Genomic DNA, 16,965 nt, shown 5'->3' on the forward strand with positions numbered 1-16,965 from the left:
CAATACATCAATTTATAGAGAATATGTCAGCAGCCCTTAAAACTGCTGACAGTGATATATACAGGGTGAGGAATGTAGCGTAGTTATACCGGTGGTGTCGGTCATGCAAGTAGCAGGACCGAGAAATCAACGTTTTAATGCCCCTTGCACTACTGCATTTGCAAGTGCTCCAGGCACTTCTCACTGAACGCTGCCAGCCCCTCCCCTCTGCTCTGAGTGACGCCTCTATCTTCCAATCAAGAGACCGCTAGAGCCATCACTCAGAGCAGAGGGGAGAGGCTGGCAGCGTTTAGTGAAGAGAGTCTGGAGCACTTGAACATCAAGAAGCCATCCCCGTGGCACTTGTGGTTGCTGTGCCGTGAGGATGACAGAGATAGCCGAGTACAGTGCTTAACGAATGGAGGGATGAAAAGGAGTGGATCATCTGAAGGCGCTGCTGCGTGGTGAAATCACGGAAGGACAAGGAGGTGAAGTCCAGGTATATAAAATATATTTTATTAAGACAAGACGTGGCTACGCGTTTCGACGCTGAACAAGCGTCTTCCTCAGGCCATGTACACATTGTGCTTCTGACACTTATATATCAGAATGAATTCAAATTAGCAGGAACAAAAAAACCGCCAAGTCTGCCGGGGTCGATACGCGTAGCCACGTTTTGTCTTAATAAAAGATATTTTATATATCTGGACTTCACCTCCTTGTCCTTCCGTGATTTCACCACGCAGCAGCACCTTCAGATCATCCACTCCTTTTCATCCCTCCATTCGTTTTGCTAAGCGGTCCCCTTTGGGAACCTGTTCGGATCTGGCAGCAGCACATGTAGACCTATTCTTGCGATATATACATTTGACCTAGGTGAGCATGGCAATGTCTTATCCTCTCACCTACCTAACCTATTGATCCGCACAAGGTGGCGCCGTGTTTTTTGCTCTTCTTCTTCACGAGTACAGTGCTTGGCTATCTCTGACAGCCCCATAGAGTTGAATAGAGCGGTAGGGCGCATGCCCAACAATAACTTCATTCAAACGATTGGTAGGGGTCCAAGCAATAGGAGACTTATCCCATATCCTGTGTCTAGGGGATAAGTGTTGTTCATGGGAAAAGCCCTTTAAAGGCACATTCACATTTATATTAGGACAAATGTAAGGTGCCCATACATATAAGATAAATGCTGGCTGAACCCGCCAATTTGGCTGGGCCAGACGACCGTCTAATGTTCATAGGGGTGTCCTGAATCACTCACGACAGCAGATTTCAGGGGAAAGAAGTATCGGGCATGTTGTATTTCAACTTTACGACTCTTTGTACTCATGGTAGATAAGCCGCCGCCAAAAGTATTTGGCAATGGCTTATTCCCTTCTTCCCATTGTGCACATGCGCGCTAGGCCGAGCTTGCATGTTTTTGGGGGGTTGGGAGGAATACTTGTTGGCCGAAAGAGCGTTCGGCCGACAGCTATCTAAGGTTTCCACAAAGCTCTCCACAATGCTGCACCTCCTTACATCTCCTCCCTCATCTCTGTCTACCACCCTATTCGGGCTCTCCGTTCTACTAACTGTTAGGGATCTGCCAGGTACTACGTCTAGGTATACTCCTGGGATTAATCAATCCAGACCTGAGGCCAGACCTGTTCGACTGACACCATCTCCCACCAACCAGGGTGGCAGGCTCAGGAGTGGGAGAGCCTATCGCGGCCTGGTCAGTCGGAGTTAGCTCCGCCCCCTGTCCTTTATTACCTGCCGTGTTCTCCTCCTCAGTGCTTGTAATTCTTCTGGATTCCTGGCCCCACTGCTGCTTGCTCCAGCCTGCTTCTGCCGTGCTTCTGCCTTGCTGCAGTTCTGCTTAACCTGCTTTGCTTTGCCTCTGGCTTGCTTCCTCTTCCGTGCTCACCTGGGTATACTCCACTTCATCCTGGTCCGGACTACTCATTCACCGCTCCGTTTCCTCGCGGCGTTCCGTGGGCTACTGCCCCTTCCCTTGCGTGTTCCCTGTTTGTTCTCCCGTGCACTTAGACAGCGTAGGGACCGCCGCCCAGTTGTACCCCGTCGCCTAGGGCGGGTCGTTGCAAGTAGGCAGGGACAGGGCGGTGGGTAGATTAGGGCTCACTTTCCCTTCACCTCCTTCCTGCCATTACACTAACAACCTTACATTAAAATCCTCCATAATCCGAACCTCCCACTCCCGTCTCCAAGATTTTTCACGTGCCCTGAAAACACATCTATTTAGACAGGCCTATATCATTCCATAATCTGACTCCTTTCCATGGCCCTCCTTTTAGATTAGTCATCAGAATAAGATTCCCTCACACTCCTTCTCTTCATGTCAGTCATACACGAAGACTGGCTGGTGACCGGCTCATGCAGCTTTATGTGTACCGCCCCATGTGTATAAAAATGGCCAGACTATTGTACAGAACAAACACTGTTACACTTTGTCACTATGTAATGTCTGATATTGTTTGTTTCATGTTCCCTCTAAATTGTAAGGTGCTGCGTAATATGTTGGCGCTATATAAATAAAGATTATTATTAAAGATTATTATTATTATTATGTCAACCTTTACATTTAGAGGGTCAAGATTTGGGATGTTGATGCATAAATGCATATTAGGCAAATGTATACATTTAATTTTACAACTAATTAAAAAAATAAAAGAAAAAATTATTTGGTAAGTTGATAATAAGGGTACAATAAAGGGTTTTCTAGAACAGAGTTGCTATTGCAATGGCTGCAGTTCCCTATCCCTACATGATGGAAAACAGATCTATACCCATATGTTGAAGAAAATCTTTAGTGCACCCCAAACACATAACATGGCAAGATACTTACAAATGTAACTGAATCATAATATATGATAACTCCCTTGGATAAGCCATCAGTAAGTGATTGGTGGAGGGTCTAACCCATTAATAGAACAAAGGGGTCATGATGCTCCAGCATCCCTTCAATGCTTATACAGGCACAGCAGCACATCCATACATTCAACTGTGCCTGGTACTGAAGCTCAGCCACATTCAATTTAAAAGGGCTTAGCTGCAGTACCAGGCACAGCCTCATGTATGGACATCACGCTGTGTCTGGATAAACATTGAAGGGCCTGGTGATCTCTCTACATTCTTCTGATTGGTGGTGGTCCCAGGGATCTAACCTTCACCAATAACACGTTGATGGTCCATACTTGAATGTGTTTTTACAAAAATGCCCTGTAATGAAGGTGTTGGTCTTAAAATTGCATGTGTTTTGAATAACAGAATTACATGTACAAAAAAAAAATAATCTCTCATTTATTTTTTTCATCTAAATACTATTGCCATTCACACTAATAGTCAAAAATAGTATTATTTAAAAATAATATTCATTGAGGTAAGAAGAGTAAAGCGTTGAATTTTATAACAGCATGTTTTGTAATCCATAAAATGACCCTAGTATATAACTTATTCATATACTCATAATATGGTCAAATCAAGCGGTGAAAAAATGAAAAACACTGAACTCACCGAGGACTGAGATCTGGTGGGCCATAAGTGTTGAGTGATGGAATAAGAAGCTTGGCTGGCTTTTTTGAGCCATTATTCTCTGTGTCAGGCACGTTATCTGCCTTGCGATATTGAGGCGAGGGACTTCTTCCTCGACTGTTACGTGCTGGAGACCGACAGTTACGACGGAAGGCATGAAATTGCCTCAGATCATCCCCAAGGAGGCTACTAAGAGAACCACGGCGTACAGGGCTATTTAGGTTTGGGAGCATAAGCTTCCTCCGTGTCATAGTAGCAGGAGAATGATGGAAAAAGTCATCTGCTTCATCATTGTCTTCAAGGATTGATGCTAATTTTTTATCAGATGTAGTACCAGATTCTGGACGAGGCTGAAACATTAATTTAAATAACATTTGAATAATCTACCTTATTCAATTCTTAAACTATAAAGCCAAAACACTATATGACAATTTTATTGGATAGTTATATACAGTCATCATATCACATCATACATTATGCTTTATATCCTCAGCTTTACTTTTTAGTAGGCATGAAACTACTGTACAGTGCCTGGTGAAATCTCCTATACACATTGGAATAATGTTGGCATATCCCGTCCATTTTGGGAGGATCTTTGGAGGATCTTTTGGATTTCAACAAGCCTGATCCTTTGTTCTCCGGTGTCTTGTCTTCCTCTCATTGACATAAATACATACATGCAGGTTTATGATCAAGTCAGGGGAGGTAGCTGTTTGCTGAACTGCTGTATGAGTGCATCCAGCTTAAGAATGCAAATCAACTCACAGTATCATGCTCTATACAGACATCAGGGGTTGCGGAGAGTTGTGAAATGATAAGAGGAATCCAGAAGAGGTTAGTTTTAAGGCACTTTTGGAAATTACATGATGTAACTCAAGATCAGTGCAGGATAAGTAAAACAGTGTATACCTAGGATGCATTACCTGTGATAGCCGTGGTGATCGGGAGAACCTGCAGCAACCCTACAAGCAAACAAAAATAAGGTTACTTCTGATTAATAAAAACAAACCTACTTTTCATAATGACATGGATAACATGAGAAATCAAGCACAAAATTATTCCAATTCTTCACTTTCTACTGCAAAGTTTGCTCCAAATGGTTGCATTGCCAGATTAATTTTGTTGAAACGCTGTATATGCTCTATAAATGTTTTCGTAGTGTGGATGATATATCAGAGTTTCATTAGCTCCTTACATCTGTCTCGCTGCCTTCACGCAGGTTAAACGTCAGGTCACGGTGGATGTCTGCCATGAATTTGCTAGAATACTCAGGGTACAGTTCCAAAACCTCCAGAAGTCCACGAAGGCTGAGATATTGCAGATCACAGTAGGTCAGGGCTTTGACATCTGCATTCGTTTTTACTACCTGGTCCTTGTTGGAGTTGTCGGCACCAATCAGATCTCCTTTCCCTAAGATATGGAAAGTAAGAGATTGTAGCATTTTAACATGGTATATACACATCATTGTTAAAGGGACACTCCGGACAAATCTAAACTTTCCCATGTTTACCATTATGGTATGCCATGTGTCAAGGGGGTTTTACACTGGGTGATTATCGTGCAGACGATCGTTAACATAACGCTCGTTGACGATAATTGCCCTGTATATACAGGGCAGCGATCAGCAGATGAACGAGCAAACGCTCGATCATCTGCTGATCGTATAGTTTTAAAAAAGTTAAATATTGTTGTCAGCAGCACATTTCCCTGTGTAAACCGACATGATAATAATGTATGGGGATGAGTGATTAGAGTAACGACCGCTCATCCCCATCCATAGCTTTGTGTGACAGGAGCAAACAATCACCGATCAACGATGTGTCGTTGATCAGCGCTCTCTGCACGGGCCGAGTGTCGGCTGATGTAAAAGGCCCTTTAGTGTCCCACCTGTTATTTTTCTTGCTGCTTTTATCTCTATATATCAGACTGGGATGGTTGCTAAGCATCAGTGTGAATCCGGCTCGGTGACACGCTTTCTCTACTTGAGTCTATGGAGATCTATGTGTCACCCATCACAGGCGTCAGCAGTAGTCCTGTACCACTCTAGTTTTGCACAGGGGGGGTGACGGAGACAGAAACGTCTATCATCAGCTACCACTGACAGGCTCCTGTCACACAGGTATAATGTAGAAGAATATAGTGCAGCCTCCCTGTCTGTATACTTATGGATTCTCAGCTGATTTAGGAAAATATAGGGAGAATGATAATCACAGTTTCCCCCAGCATGCATAAATGGTATGGTCTTTAGCTGGTCATGTGATGCTGTGCTGAAGCATCATGGGATTGATAGCAAAGCAGAGAGAAAGTGAAAGCTAGAGAAATCTAAGAATCAAGATGGAGACTTTTTTAAAGTACAGACAAGGCAGCAGTTCAAAAAGTAAGTAGAGTATACATAAAAGAAGTGTAGAGTGTGGTATACAGTCAGGTGTGGGGTACAGACATGGAAAGTTGTGTTTCCACTGAAGGTCTTCTTTAACCCCTTAACGACCGGCGTATAGTCTTTTTACGTCGGTCGTTCGGGGTAGTACTTCCGAAGTGCTGCCTTTTCACATCAGCACTTCAGAAGAAGTTTTCCCGCATCGGGCATGGTGCTCCTGAAGCCAAAGCTGTTGCTAATAGCCTCGGGCTTCAGGGCATCGATCGGAGACCACTAGCAGTGGTCTCCGATCATATTTAACCCCTCAGATGCGGCGGTCAATAGCGACCGCCGCATCTGAGTGGTTTTAGAGGGAGGGGCTCCTTCTCTCACCCCATCGGCACCCCGCAATGCAATCACAGGGTGCTGATGGATTCCATGGCAGCCGGGGGCCTAACAAAGTCCCCCAGATCTGCCTTTAGTAAATGCCTGTTAGGGTATGTTCACACGAGGGCGTCCGTTACGGCTGAAATTACGGGGATGTTTCAGCCTGAAAACATCCCCGTAATTTCAGCCGTACCGGCATGTGCAGGCGCTTGAACGCCGCGTCAATTACGGGCGTAATTAGCGCTGCTATTCATTGGAGTCAATGAATAACGGCTCTAATTACGGCCAAAGAAGTGACAGGTCACTTCTTTGACGCGGGCGTCTATTTACGCGCCGTCTTTTGACAGCGGCGCGTAAATATACGCCTCGTGTGAACAGACAAACGTCTGCCCATTGCTTTCAATGGGCAGATGTTTGTCAGCGCTATTGAGGCGCTATTTTCGGGCGTAATTCGGGGCAAAAACGCCCGATTTACGTCCGTAAATAGGCCGTGTGAACATACCCTTAGGCCTATACTGAAAGGCAATAATACACTGCAATACAGAAGTATTGCAGTGTATTACAAAAGCGATCAAAAGATCGCATAGTAAAGTCCCCTAGTGGGATTAAAAAAAGTTTAACAAAGTTTGTAATAAATAAATAAAAGTGCCAAGTAAAAAAAAATTAAAAACCCACTTTTTCCCTTTACAAAATACTTTAATATGAAAAATAATATTTGGTATCACCGTGTCCGTAACGACCCCAACTATAAAACAATTGCATTATTTAAGCCGTATGGTGATGTTTTCTGTTTTTCCTGGTTTAAAAAAATGTTGATAAAAAGTGATCAAAAAGTCGCATGTACTCCAAAATAGTACCAATAAAAACCACAAGTGGCCCTGCAAAAACAAAAGTCCTCATCCAGCTATGTTAGCAGCAAATAAAAAAAGTTATGGCTCTTAAAATATGGCGACACAAAAACAAATAATTTAGAGAAAAAGGAGTTTTTACTGTGTAAAAGTAGTAAAACATAAAAAAACTAGATAAATTTGGTGTCACTGCAATCGTAATGACCCTCTGAATAAAGTTATGTCATTTATCACACATGGTAAACGGCATAAATTTAAGACCGAAAAGTGGCGAAATTTCAGTTTTATTCCTATTACCCCACCTAAAATAGTTAACAATAGATAATCAATAAATTATAAGTACCCCCAAAATGGTGCTATTAAAAAAATACAACTTGTCCTGCAAAAAAAATCCTTATACAGCTATGTCGATGAAAAAGTAAAAAGTTATAGCTCTTTGAATGCGACGATGGAAAAACTTAAAAAATAGCTTGGTCATTAAGGTTTAAAGTACCTTTGGTATTAAAGGGTTAAGGAAAATGTAGGATGTCAGTAGATAATAAGACAAAAGTATGCTATATGGTCCCTGCAGGTTTAGTCCATACCGTAGAAACATACTCTGGTTGGATTCTTAGAAGATTGTGTAAAACTAGGCGGAGGGATAGTTTTAGGGTCCGATGTTTCTATTTTTTTATCATAGATGATTAATAGAGACAACAAGTGTGTATTTCTATGCAGGGCCGCACCACCATTAGGCGAGATGAGCATCTTGCCTCAGGAGGCGGCCTGCTACCTCTCTGAGGGAGCGGCAGCGCAACTGAAAACAGCCGCCGCCGCCCCCTCCTGCACTATCATTGTACCTGCATCTATAGGATGCAGATACAATCACATGCATAAGCGCTGATTGGCAGGGCACAGAACGTGCCCCGCTTTTCAGCGCCTTTCAATGACGCAAGCGGCACAATGTTGTCATTGTGCCGTTTGCATCTTTGATTGACCGGGCAAGGCAGCCTGCCAATCAGCGCCATTCAATGACGCACCGTTGAAAGGCGCTGATTTTCCGGGCAGAATGACTTGCCCTGCTACTCAGCGCATTTTAACGACACAAGCGGCACGATGACGTCATCGCGCCCCTTGTGTCGTTCAGCCCCAGCAAGACCTACTCAGAAGAGAGCAGGTCTGCATTGCAAGGGAACAGCACGGGAATGGGTTTAGGTGAGTATGTAAAGTTTTTTTTTTTGTGAGGGGCTATATGTGGAGCGCTACCTACAGTGGTGGGAGGTTGTTTGTGGGGGCTATATGTGGAGCGCTACCTCCAGGGGGGGTTGTTTGTGGGGGCTATATGTGGAACAATATCTACAGGGGGTGGGTGCTACATGTGAAGCTCTACCTACAGGGGGGCTATATGTGGAGCACTATCTACAGGGGTGGGGGCTATATGTAGAGCACTATCTACAGTGGGGTTATATGTGGAGCACCATATACAGGGGGTGGTGGCTGTGTGCGGAGTACTATCTACAGGGGGAGCTGTATGTGGGCGCTATATGTGGAGCACTATCTACAGGGTGTGGGGGCTATATGTGGAGCACTATCTACAGGGGTCGCTGTATGTTGGGCACTATCTATGGGGGGCATTGTCTACAAGGGGCACTATATACAGGGGGCTCTATGGGGGCCCTATCCACTGGGGGCACTGTGTGTGTGTGGGACACAGTGTATGGTGCTATTATAATCAGGGACACAGTTTATGGTTCTATTAGAATTAGAGGTGCAGTGTATGGCGCTATTATATTTAGGGGCATTGTGTGTGGCACCATGAGAATTGTATCTTTGTTTATAGGTGCAGAAATGTTTGAAAAGTGAGATGCTGAAGACATCTGAGCGGAAAACTGTAGAAATGGGCCATGGCCAGGAGAAGTCATCATAGAGGTCTGGACCGGATGGAGACGTCACCTGTGAGTCACTTAATGTAAATGTTTATTGTGCCTCTAATCAGTACTGTAGTCACTGTATGATCTTCAGCGAGATAATGGGTGGTATGATTTGTTTATTGTGGGGGGCGCCATTTGAATTTTCGCCTCAGACAGCAGAAAAGTTAGAATCGGCCCTGTCCCTGAGGAATCTGCTAGTGCCCTTTAACGGTTATCTCTGCAGTGGTAATAATACAAGGAGTAGTACAGGGAGTACTCACCAAGAATAGCCAGCACCATATTGTCCTTTAAGACTTCCAGAGATCCTGAACATACAAAATAATTGGCTTGCAGAGCATCTCCTTGTCGTAGAAGGTACTCTCCAGGGGCACAGAAGGAAGTTTTGATGTGTAATGATAGGGCACGCAGGCATCCACGGCTGGCAGTCTCAAAAACTGGTAACTGCAAGATGTCCTTATTGAGGTGCATCGCTATATCAGCACGTAACTCATCTGGAAAATCTTTTAGAAGCTGGAAGAAATAAAAGTGCATTAAATGCTGGAGATATAAAAAGAAAGTCGACTTATCTCTCAGTGTGTGGCACAAAGTGGAGGCTACCTATACATGATAATATATAAATGCAACAGGGGCAAAATATGTTATATAATTTCTCCCATCCCTTCTCTTTCTCCCATCCCTTGGTTGAACTTGATGGACATATGTCTTTTTTCAACCATACTAATAAACTCTAAATGTTCTAGATGGTTTTTTTTCTCGTTTGGTGACACTTGTTTGACAGTGTTTTCCATCTTGAAGAACTAGTCAGTCATCTCTTATGGGACATGATTTGGACAGCTGGACATAGTTTAAAAGCAGCCATATTGGCTTTTAGATGGGGTTTACTAAGAATTGGCATCTCATGTAATAAACATTTTCTTTTGTTTGGGGCAATTTTGTTAAAAAATAAAAAAATATGAAGAAACCTTATGTTAACCTACCTCATTGGCATCAATGCCATTGTTGACAGACCAGGTTGTCTGAAAGTACTCCAACATACGTTGTTTAAGCTGCTGGGGCAAGCGGTGAACGCGGATAAAATCCTTGAGGTCCTTCATACGCGTGTGGTACAGGGATCGACGAGAATACATACGTTGGATGATTGCTGTCACATTGCCAAATACCACAGCATGCATTAGGGCTGCAAGAAACAAAACAGGACCACTGGTTATTACAGTACTAGGAAAATGAAGAAGAGAAATAACCTGTGAAGCACTCATGTGCAACAGCATCAATTTAGACATAGAGCATAGTGTTCAGTATCAAATTTACACTTGACATTTAAAATGTCATATCTTAGTAAGAAAATGCCCATATGTCGTCCAAGGTACTGTGATCTCTTGGTTTCCATGAGAAACTCCTTTAATAACCTTAATGTCCAAGATTAAGAAGATGAGACCTTTACACATTCCTCACATGATCAGAAGACTATGCATTGCAGTATATGTAGGTCCTTCTTGTCCATGCACTTGGTGCTAGACTGCAAATTCTGGAAACATAAAGATTTACTTGACTGTTTTCACAAGAGTTTTGAATGCCTTAGATAAATCACATCCACACTCACCTCCTATCAACATAGTGCAGATGGAGAAGATCTTTTCAGCATCAGTATTCGCACAAACATTGCCAAAGCCCACACTGGTTAAGCTGCTGAGCGTAAAGTAGAGGGATGCTATATAAGCACTGCGGATAGAGGGTCCTCCCACTGAATTATTTATGTAGGGCACTTCAAGCCGCTTGCCCAATTCATGGAGCCATCCTGCATCACAAAAACATCTGTACTCAATACTTTATGCATCTTTATGTACAATGAAGTCTTATATACCCAGTGTAAAAAACGAAGTTGGAATCTATAAAACTTTAAAACAAACTTTGAGCGATGATTATAACATATCAATATGTCGTGGAAAGAAAAGGAAATTCAGAAATTATACTGTTTGCTACAAGCAACTATTTTATTTACTTATAATTTTACCTATAATGTGAATTGACCTCTATGTCAATGCCTTGTAGTAGCTGTTCTTACCAATATCCCAGGTGACTGGATCATTGCTCTCCATTTCTTTGCGGCCAATCACGTACCAAACACAGGCCATCCAGTGAGCCAGCAGGGCAAACATGGACATCAGAAGGGTTAGCACCATTGCACTGTATTGAGAATATCGATCCAGCTTCTGCAGCAACCTCAGGAGTCTCAGCAACCGAATGGTCTTCAGCAGATGGACCAGAGACGTCTTCCATTTTTATGAAAGAGAAGAAAGCTGTCAGATACAGGTCCATTAATTTCTCAGCTTTCCAGGTGTCTTTCATCTGTTTATATATGACTACAAATATACAGTCTTATTCTTGTGGCTTACAGGGAATAACTGTTTCTAGAAGAAATGGCAGATTCCTACAATTAAAACAGCTAAAAAAAAATTGTTATAACTATGAAGAGCTTATATTAAATACATTAAATAAACAATGGGGATGATATTTGTTTCTTACCACTGTGACATTGAATGCATAGAGAAGATCAAAGGGCAAAGCAGCAATGAGGTCCACAAAGAACCATGTGGCGAGGTAGTGGATACAGATTGAACGGGGGTCGTACACCACTTGTCCAGACTGACTGACGTAAGTTGTCCGGAAATTTAAAATTATATCTGTAACAGGAGAATTCAACAGAACAGTATTAAACCAAATGGTTTTTTACTGATCAATATCTTGCATACTGAAAAATTATGTATTAGTGGAATCAGGAATTTGTATTTGTGGGAAAACTTAACACAATTGGTAATCAGCGCAAATGCTGTGGTCCCCCTTCACATCTAGTTTACATCCTCCATGATGTGTCAGACACTGTACTTGACCGTTGCAGTCAATCGCTGGCCGCAGTTGGCCACCGCAGACACATGTTGTGTATGGTACTTCATCGCCCTGAGTATGTAAACCAGACGTGGTGGACTACGGCATTCTGTGCAGATGGCACAGAATTCAAATGGTATAATTATAAATGATCATATATAAAATCATATATCATATATCATATATAAAATCATATATCAAATATAAATGATATATGCTTCTTGTTGTTTTGACCTTTCTGAAGTCTGTTGTGCGCAACTTTTTAGACCCTTTTACATGCGCCAATGATAAGGCGAATGAGTGCTTGTGCAAACGCTCGTTCCCGATCATTTCCCTGTGTAAACCGGGTAGTGATCAGCCAATAAATGCTTTCTTATCAGCTGATCGGACATTTTATGGGACCCCAAAAAATGATTGGTTGTCAGCAGCACATCTTCCCGTGTAAACGGGATGTGCTGCAGACAAGATGCAAATTTATGGGGACAAGCACTCATATTAATGATCAATAGTCCATTGCTCCGTATGAATGAATAATCTACCCGTGTAAAAGTCACCCTGCCTTGGCCAGGGTAAATACAGAGCTAGGGTAACAAAATGAATCTTTGCACTGTGTACAGGAAAGCCTAGATACAAATATCATAACATGTGTTGCATTGGATGAGGTAAACAACATAACTAAAGGTGCAGCAGTAACAAGTGACATCAAAAATCCCTTCTTCATGTATTACACCTGTTAATTAATTGATGTGATTGCGTATTCTGTTTAGTTTACTGTGGCAGGGCTTACCCCTTATCTCAGTGTCCTTATAATTGGAAGGAGTTTCTTGCTAATTAACTTGTGTCTGAGATTAGTTAGATCTTGATTATATTTGTTTCTACATTCTGCCTAATCTATGCAATTCAGTACTGCTTCCACTTGATGACAGGAGTGCATCTTTTGAAAGCCTGTCCTTGAAGGCCCTTTTACACTGGCCAATTATCGGGCAAATGAGCATTCAAAGAACAGGGCAGCGATCAGAATAGGTCGCTTGTTCATCTGCTTATTGTATAGTTTTAAACGTGAAAACTATTATTGTTGTCCGCAGCACATCTCCCGTGCTGCCGACATGATACAAATGTACGGGGACGAGCAACCGGAGTAACGAGAGCTCGTCCCCATACATAGCTCCTTGTGAAAGAAGAAAAACGAGCGCCAACCAATGAGCTGTCTCATTGATCGGTGTTCGTTGCACTGGCCAAAATGGGCCAGTGTAAAAATACCTTTAGTGTATACTAGTACAGAGCCGCAGAGACTCAATGTGCACAAGGCTAAGGGCCCTTTTACACGAGCACATTTTCTGCCTCTGCACGTGTCTCTGCACATGGCTAGGGGCTCTTTAACAAGGGAAAAAAATCTATACAGCATGTCGATTGGCGCTTGTTCGGTCCATCTTCATGGAGCAATGAGGATGAACGATCATTAATATGGTCGTTCATCCCCATACATTTGCATCTTGTTGGCAGCCACAACCCCTGTTTACATGAGGAGATGTGCTGCTGACAAGCGACCATTTATTTTTTTGGTCTCATAAAAGGACCAATCTGCCGTTAAACAAGCATTTACTCATTTGTCGTATGATATATAGGAAAATTATCAGGAATGAACATGCGCACAAGCGCTTATTTGTCCGATCATTGGCCTGTGCTAGGGGCCTTGAGAAATAAGACCTTCTAAAGGCCTCCCAGAAGAGCCTTCTCTAGCCATGCTAATACACTGTGGTAGAGACTAGTGGCTAAATATAGGTGCCTTCACAGTCATCTGAAATGCTAGATATTTTTAAGCAGAGAGGGGATGGGTAATATGCACTGACTCTAGCACCAAGACATCATGACTATAACATCTGGCTAGCTGTGTGTCAAGTTCTATGCACATCTAATGCCGGTCTTCTCCCAAGTCCCAGTTTCTTGTAGGAAATGTGTCTAGCATAGCAGCTAAAAGAAGAACGTAATGGTGGATTTGCAATTTTTGACAATATTTATTTGCTGCACACCAGGCAATGGTTCAAAATTAAATGTTATAACACATACATTGCATCTTTTATAGGGTTCCTTTACATTCTAGTATATGGAGGCATGCTGTGCACCTAGTCATATATATATATATATATATATATATATATATATAATCTCTATACAAGTATTCCTGACATGACGTCTGTGTGGTACCATACACTTACCTAAAATAAATAACATTTCCACAGCAATGTCACTGACAATTGTGCTTCTGGCTGCAGAGACACTGTCATCGTGGCCTGTGAAGCAGACATTGTAAGGGACGGTGACAGCCACGTAAAATGTGGCTAAAAGGATAAGCCAGTCCCAGAGGGCTTTGAAGATGCTGTAATGAAGAAGAATGAAGCAAGGCTTCTGGACAGATGCTACTTTGTATTCGGGAAGGGAAGGCTTGTTCTCTAGGAGGTTCTGGGAACAGAAGAAAGAGAGAGTGATTGGATAAATGAATGCTTTGTAGGTAAAATTCAGGTTACAACAGTGGTTAGATCAGTGTGTTCGCTAAAATCAAAATTTTCTCAATTATAAAAAAAATCAATATATCAAAAAAATGCAACTTAGAAGCTGTTGTAGAATCTCATGTCCCATATTATCACATATGTTTAGGGTGAGTTATACAGAGCCATAATATGGCACCCATAGAAGTGTTTGGGGTCCTAGTGCACTGCCATATGCCTCCAATTTTATATGTGGGCATAGGTAGGCTTTAGTCTGTCCGATTCCGTTTGAATCTTACAGAAAAAACATTGTGGCAGGCTCCATTGGATACCATATTACGGAGGTATTCTCCCCTAGTAGCATTGCTTTTATGGGAGAATATCTACCTAAAAGGTTGCCATATGCTGGCACACGGCGTGCCTACTTGCGCTCTAGTAGTACAGAGCTGCAGGGTCTCCATGTGCCTCTGGCATTCTCCATGTACACAGCTCAGCCCTGTGCATGATGCCTAAGGTTAAAAGGCCTTCCTGGTAAAACCTGCCTTTAAAATCAGGGCTTATGCATTTTTACTAAGACTGATCATCTATAATTTTACATCTATCAGATATAGTTAATGCCAGATTAGTAAATTATATATGTTTTTTAAGTCTAATAATCCAGCATACTGTATTTGAAAATCCACCCTTTATGAGGTTTAATAATTTATAGAAATATGTTACAGAAGAGCTTTCTGCATCTTGGCTCATCTCACCCTGATATCACAAGTGTTATCTGTGGTTTTACATAGGATTGCAGGTAAATCCAATGTATTATGTGTTATTAGACTATAATTACAATGTATAATAATATAACCATAGAGTAAATAACAAATTAAATAAATACGATTTTGCTACATATTTATATATATATATATTGTGTTACTGGAATACCCAGTAAAACTTAAAAGACAGGCAGTCCAAAAAATTCAGGATCCATCTCGATAACAGTAGAAGCAGTTTATCAGATAATTGGCGTGGTTCTCTGAGCGTGATGTGTGTCTTCTGGTCTCATTTAGTTTATGCAGGTCGGAGTAGCACTGGTTATCTCTATTCTGTCACAATTAGGAGTTCTATGGTTTACACTTCGCCATCACATATCTGTCACATTGTAAACATGGCCTGATCTAAATCCCTGTTACGACCAATCAAATTGCGCCTATGATCCTACCCATTGAGTAATATAATCCTGTTTATCTGTTACACTTTCTGTTTTAATCTGATTAGACCAGGTCTGACTTTTCTGGGTTTTCATTTTTTTTTTCTGCATTAGATACATCTGACTGTTACAAAAGCACCAAATGTTTCCCTTATCAAAAACAGACTGGTGGGACCAGATTAGAGAACAGAGGTTAATGGAGAGACTGATAGGATCTGCCGAAGGTTATTTAGCACAGCAACATCTGTTAGCTAAATATTCTACAGTATATCTATCTGGCATGGTGTGCCAGCTTTGCTGCTTTGCTATACATGGCATTCATGGGGCATCCAAGGATTAACAAGTACAACCAAAAAGAAGGAAAATTGCAAGCTCACATTTACTACAATTTCATGAAATCTTACATTAAAAAAAACGATGTCAACAGCAGACCACCCTCCACTTTAGCCATACACTTTAAAATATGCATATGATAAATGTTAAGATAGTATTGCCGGACAATCATTGCATTACACACTTAGAGATCTTATTGTCCAATCTTGTTTAATACTCATTTTGCCCCCCGTGTGGTACTCTCCATCATTTTAGAAACAGAAGATTTATTCATAAACATTTTGATTTACTTTTGAATTGGTTGTCAAACTTGCATACTTAAAATTTAAATTGCAGCAACCTTTACTTTATGAATGCCCATCGTACTTACATTATTTAGTTTTATGTCACTTTTGTTTCGTCCAGAGACTTGACCTGTTAGGTGGCAAAGCATGATCCGGCTCTGGCGTCTTGCTGAGCCGAAATGTGAAGCACCAGGGCGACGAGTTTTCTGCTTGTCTAAGAAAGAGGCATTTAACTACATTCAGTATGTACAAGAAAAGGGTCTGCCACCTTGTATTTACATTTTTTCCACACTTCTTACCTGTAAGTAGCACAGCTGTACCCCATTTCCTTACCACCAAATACCCGAAATAAAACACAGAAAAATATTTGATTTAATAAATACAGTAGGGCTACATGAGGGGCCCTTGACCTATTGTGACACCACATTCTGAACTGATAGTTGCCAGTCCCTGGCACCAGCTACAGTCACACACCACTCCTCGTCGGCTGAGCACCTCTACCCTTGGCCCGACCCCCGGGAAACCAACAGCCTCTCTGCAAACTCCTTTTTGGGAGTCGTTGTATGGCTAATGCTCCCCCTCTGATGAACAATTAAATTCCTCCCCTGTGCAAGCTTTATCTTCCAATACTTGGCCAGTATGTTTGCGCACTTGGACTCCGAGGTGTGATAACCCTGCCCCAGTTTGTACCTTTATTACCCCATTCCCCAATCATTTTTCCTTCCTTTTCCCCAACTCCATGGCCCCGCTAACACCTTGCTCTTGGTTAT

At 42.0% G+C, this 16,965-nt stretch overlaps 1 protein-coding gene and 1 long non-coding RNA gene across 2 annotated transcripts in view; one reads left to right on the top strand and one right to left on the bottom strand.

Moving 5' to 3' along the window:
* The window catches only part of LOC142665571 (uncharacterized), a 282,261-nt gene that overhangs the window by 159,215 nt on the left and 106,081 nt on the right, over positions 1–16,965 (top strand). The gene's annotated exons all lie outside the window — the stretch shown is intronic.
* KCNH4 (potassium voltage-gated channel subfamily H member 4) overlaps positions 1–16,965 on the bottom strand; it is a 129,806-nt gene that overhangs the window by 12,649 nt on the left and 100,192 nt on the right. Inside the window, exons 4-13 of the mRNA XM_075845272.1 lie at positions 16,282–16,409; positions 14,114–14,357; positions 11,538–11,695; positions 11,077–11,284; positions 10,615–10,809; positions 9,992–10,191; positions 9,275–9,524; positions 4,709–4,923; positions 4,437–4,475; positions 3,496–3,863 (exon numbers count right to left, since the gene is read on the bottom strand). Of these exons, the coding sequence (XP_075701387.1) occupies positions 3,496–3,863; positions 4,437–4,475; positions 4,709–4,923; positions 9,275–9,524; positions 9,992–10,191; positions 10,615–10,809; positions 11,077–11,284; positions 11,538–11,695; positions 14,114–14,357; positions 16,282–16,409 (2,005 nt within the window). The remainder of the gene's footprint in view (positions 1–3,495; positions 3,864–4,436; positions 4,476–4,708; positions 4,924–9,274; positions 9,525–9,991; positions 10,192–10,614; positions 10,810–11,076; positions 11,285–11,537; positions 11,696–14,113; positions 14,358–16,281; positions 16,410–16,965) is intronic.

This window comes from Rhinoderma darwinii, chromosome 13 (assembly GCF_050947455.1).
Source record: "Rhinoderma darwinii isolate aRhiDar2 chromosome 13, aRhiDar2.hap1, whole genome shotgun sequence".
NCBI lineage: Eukaryota > Metazoa > Chordata > Amphibia > Anura > Rhinodermatidae > Rhinoderma > Rhinoderma darwinii.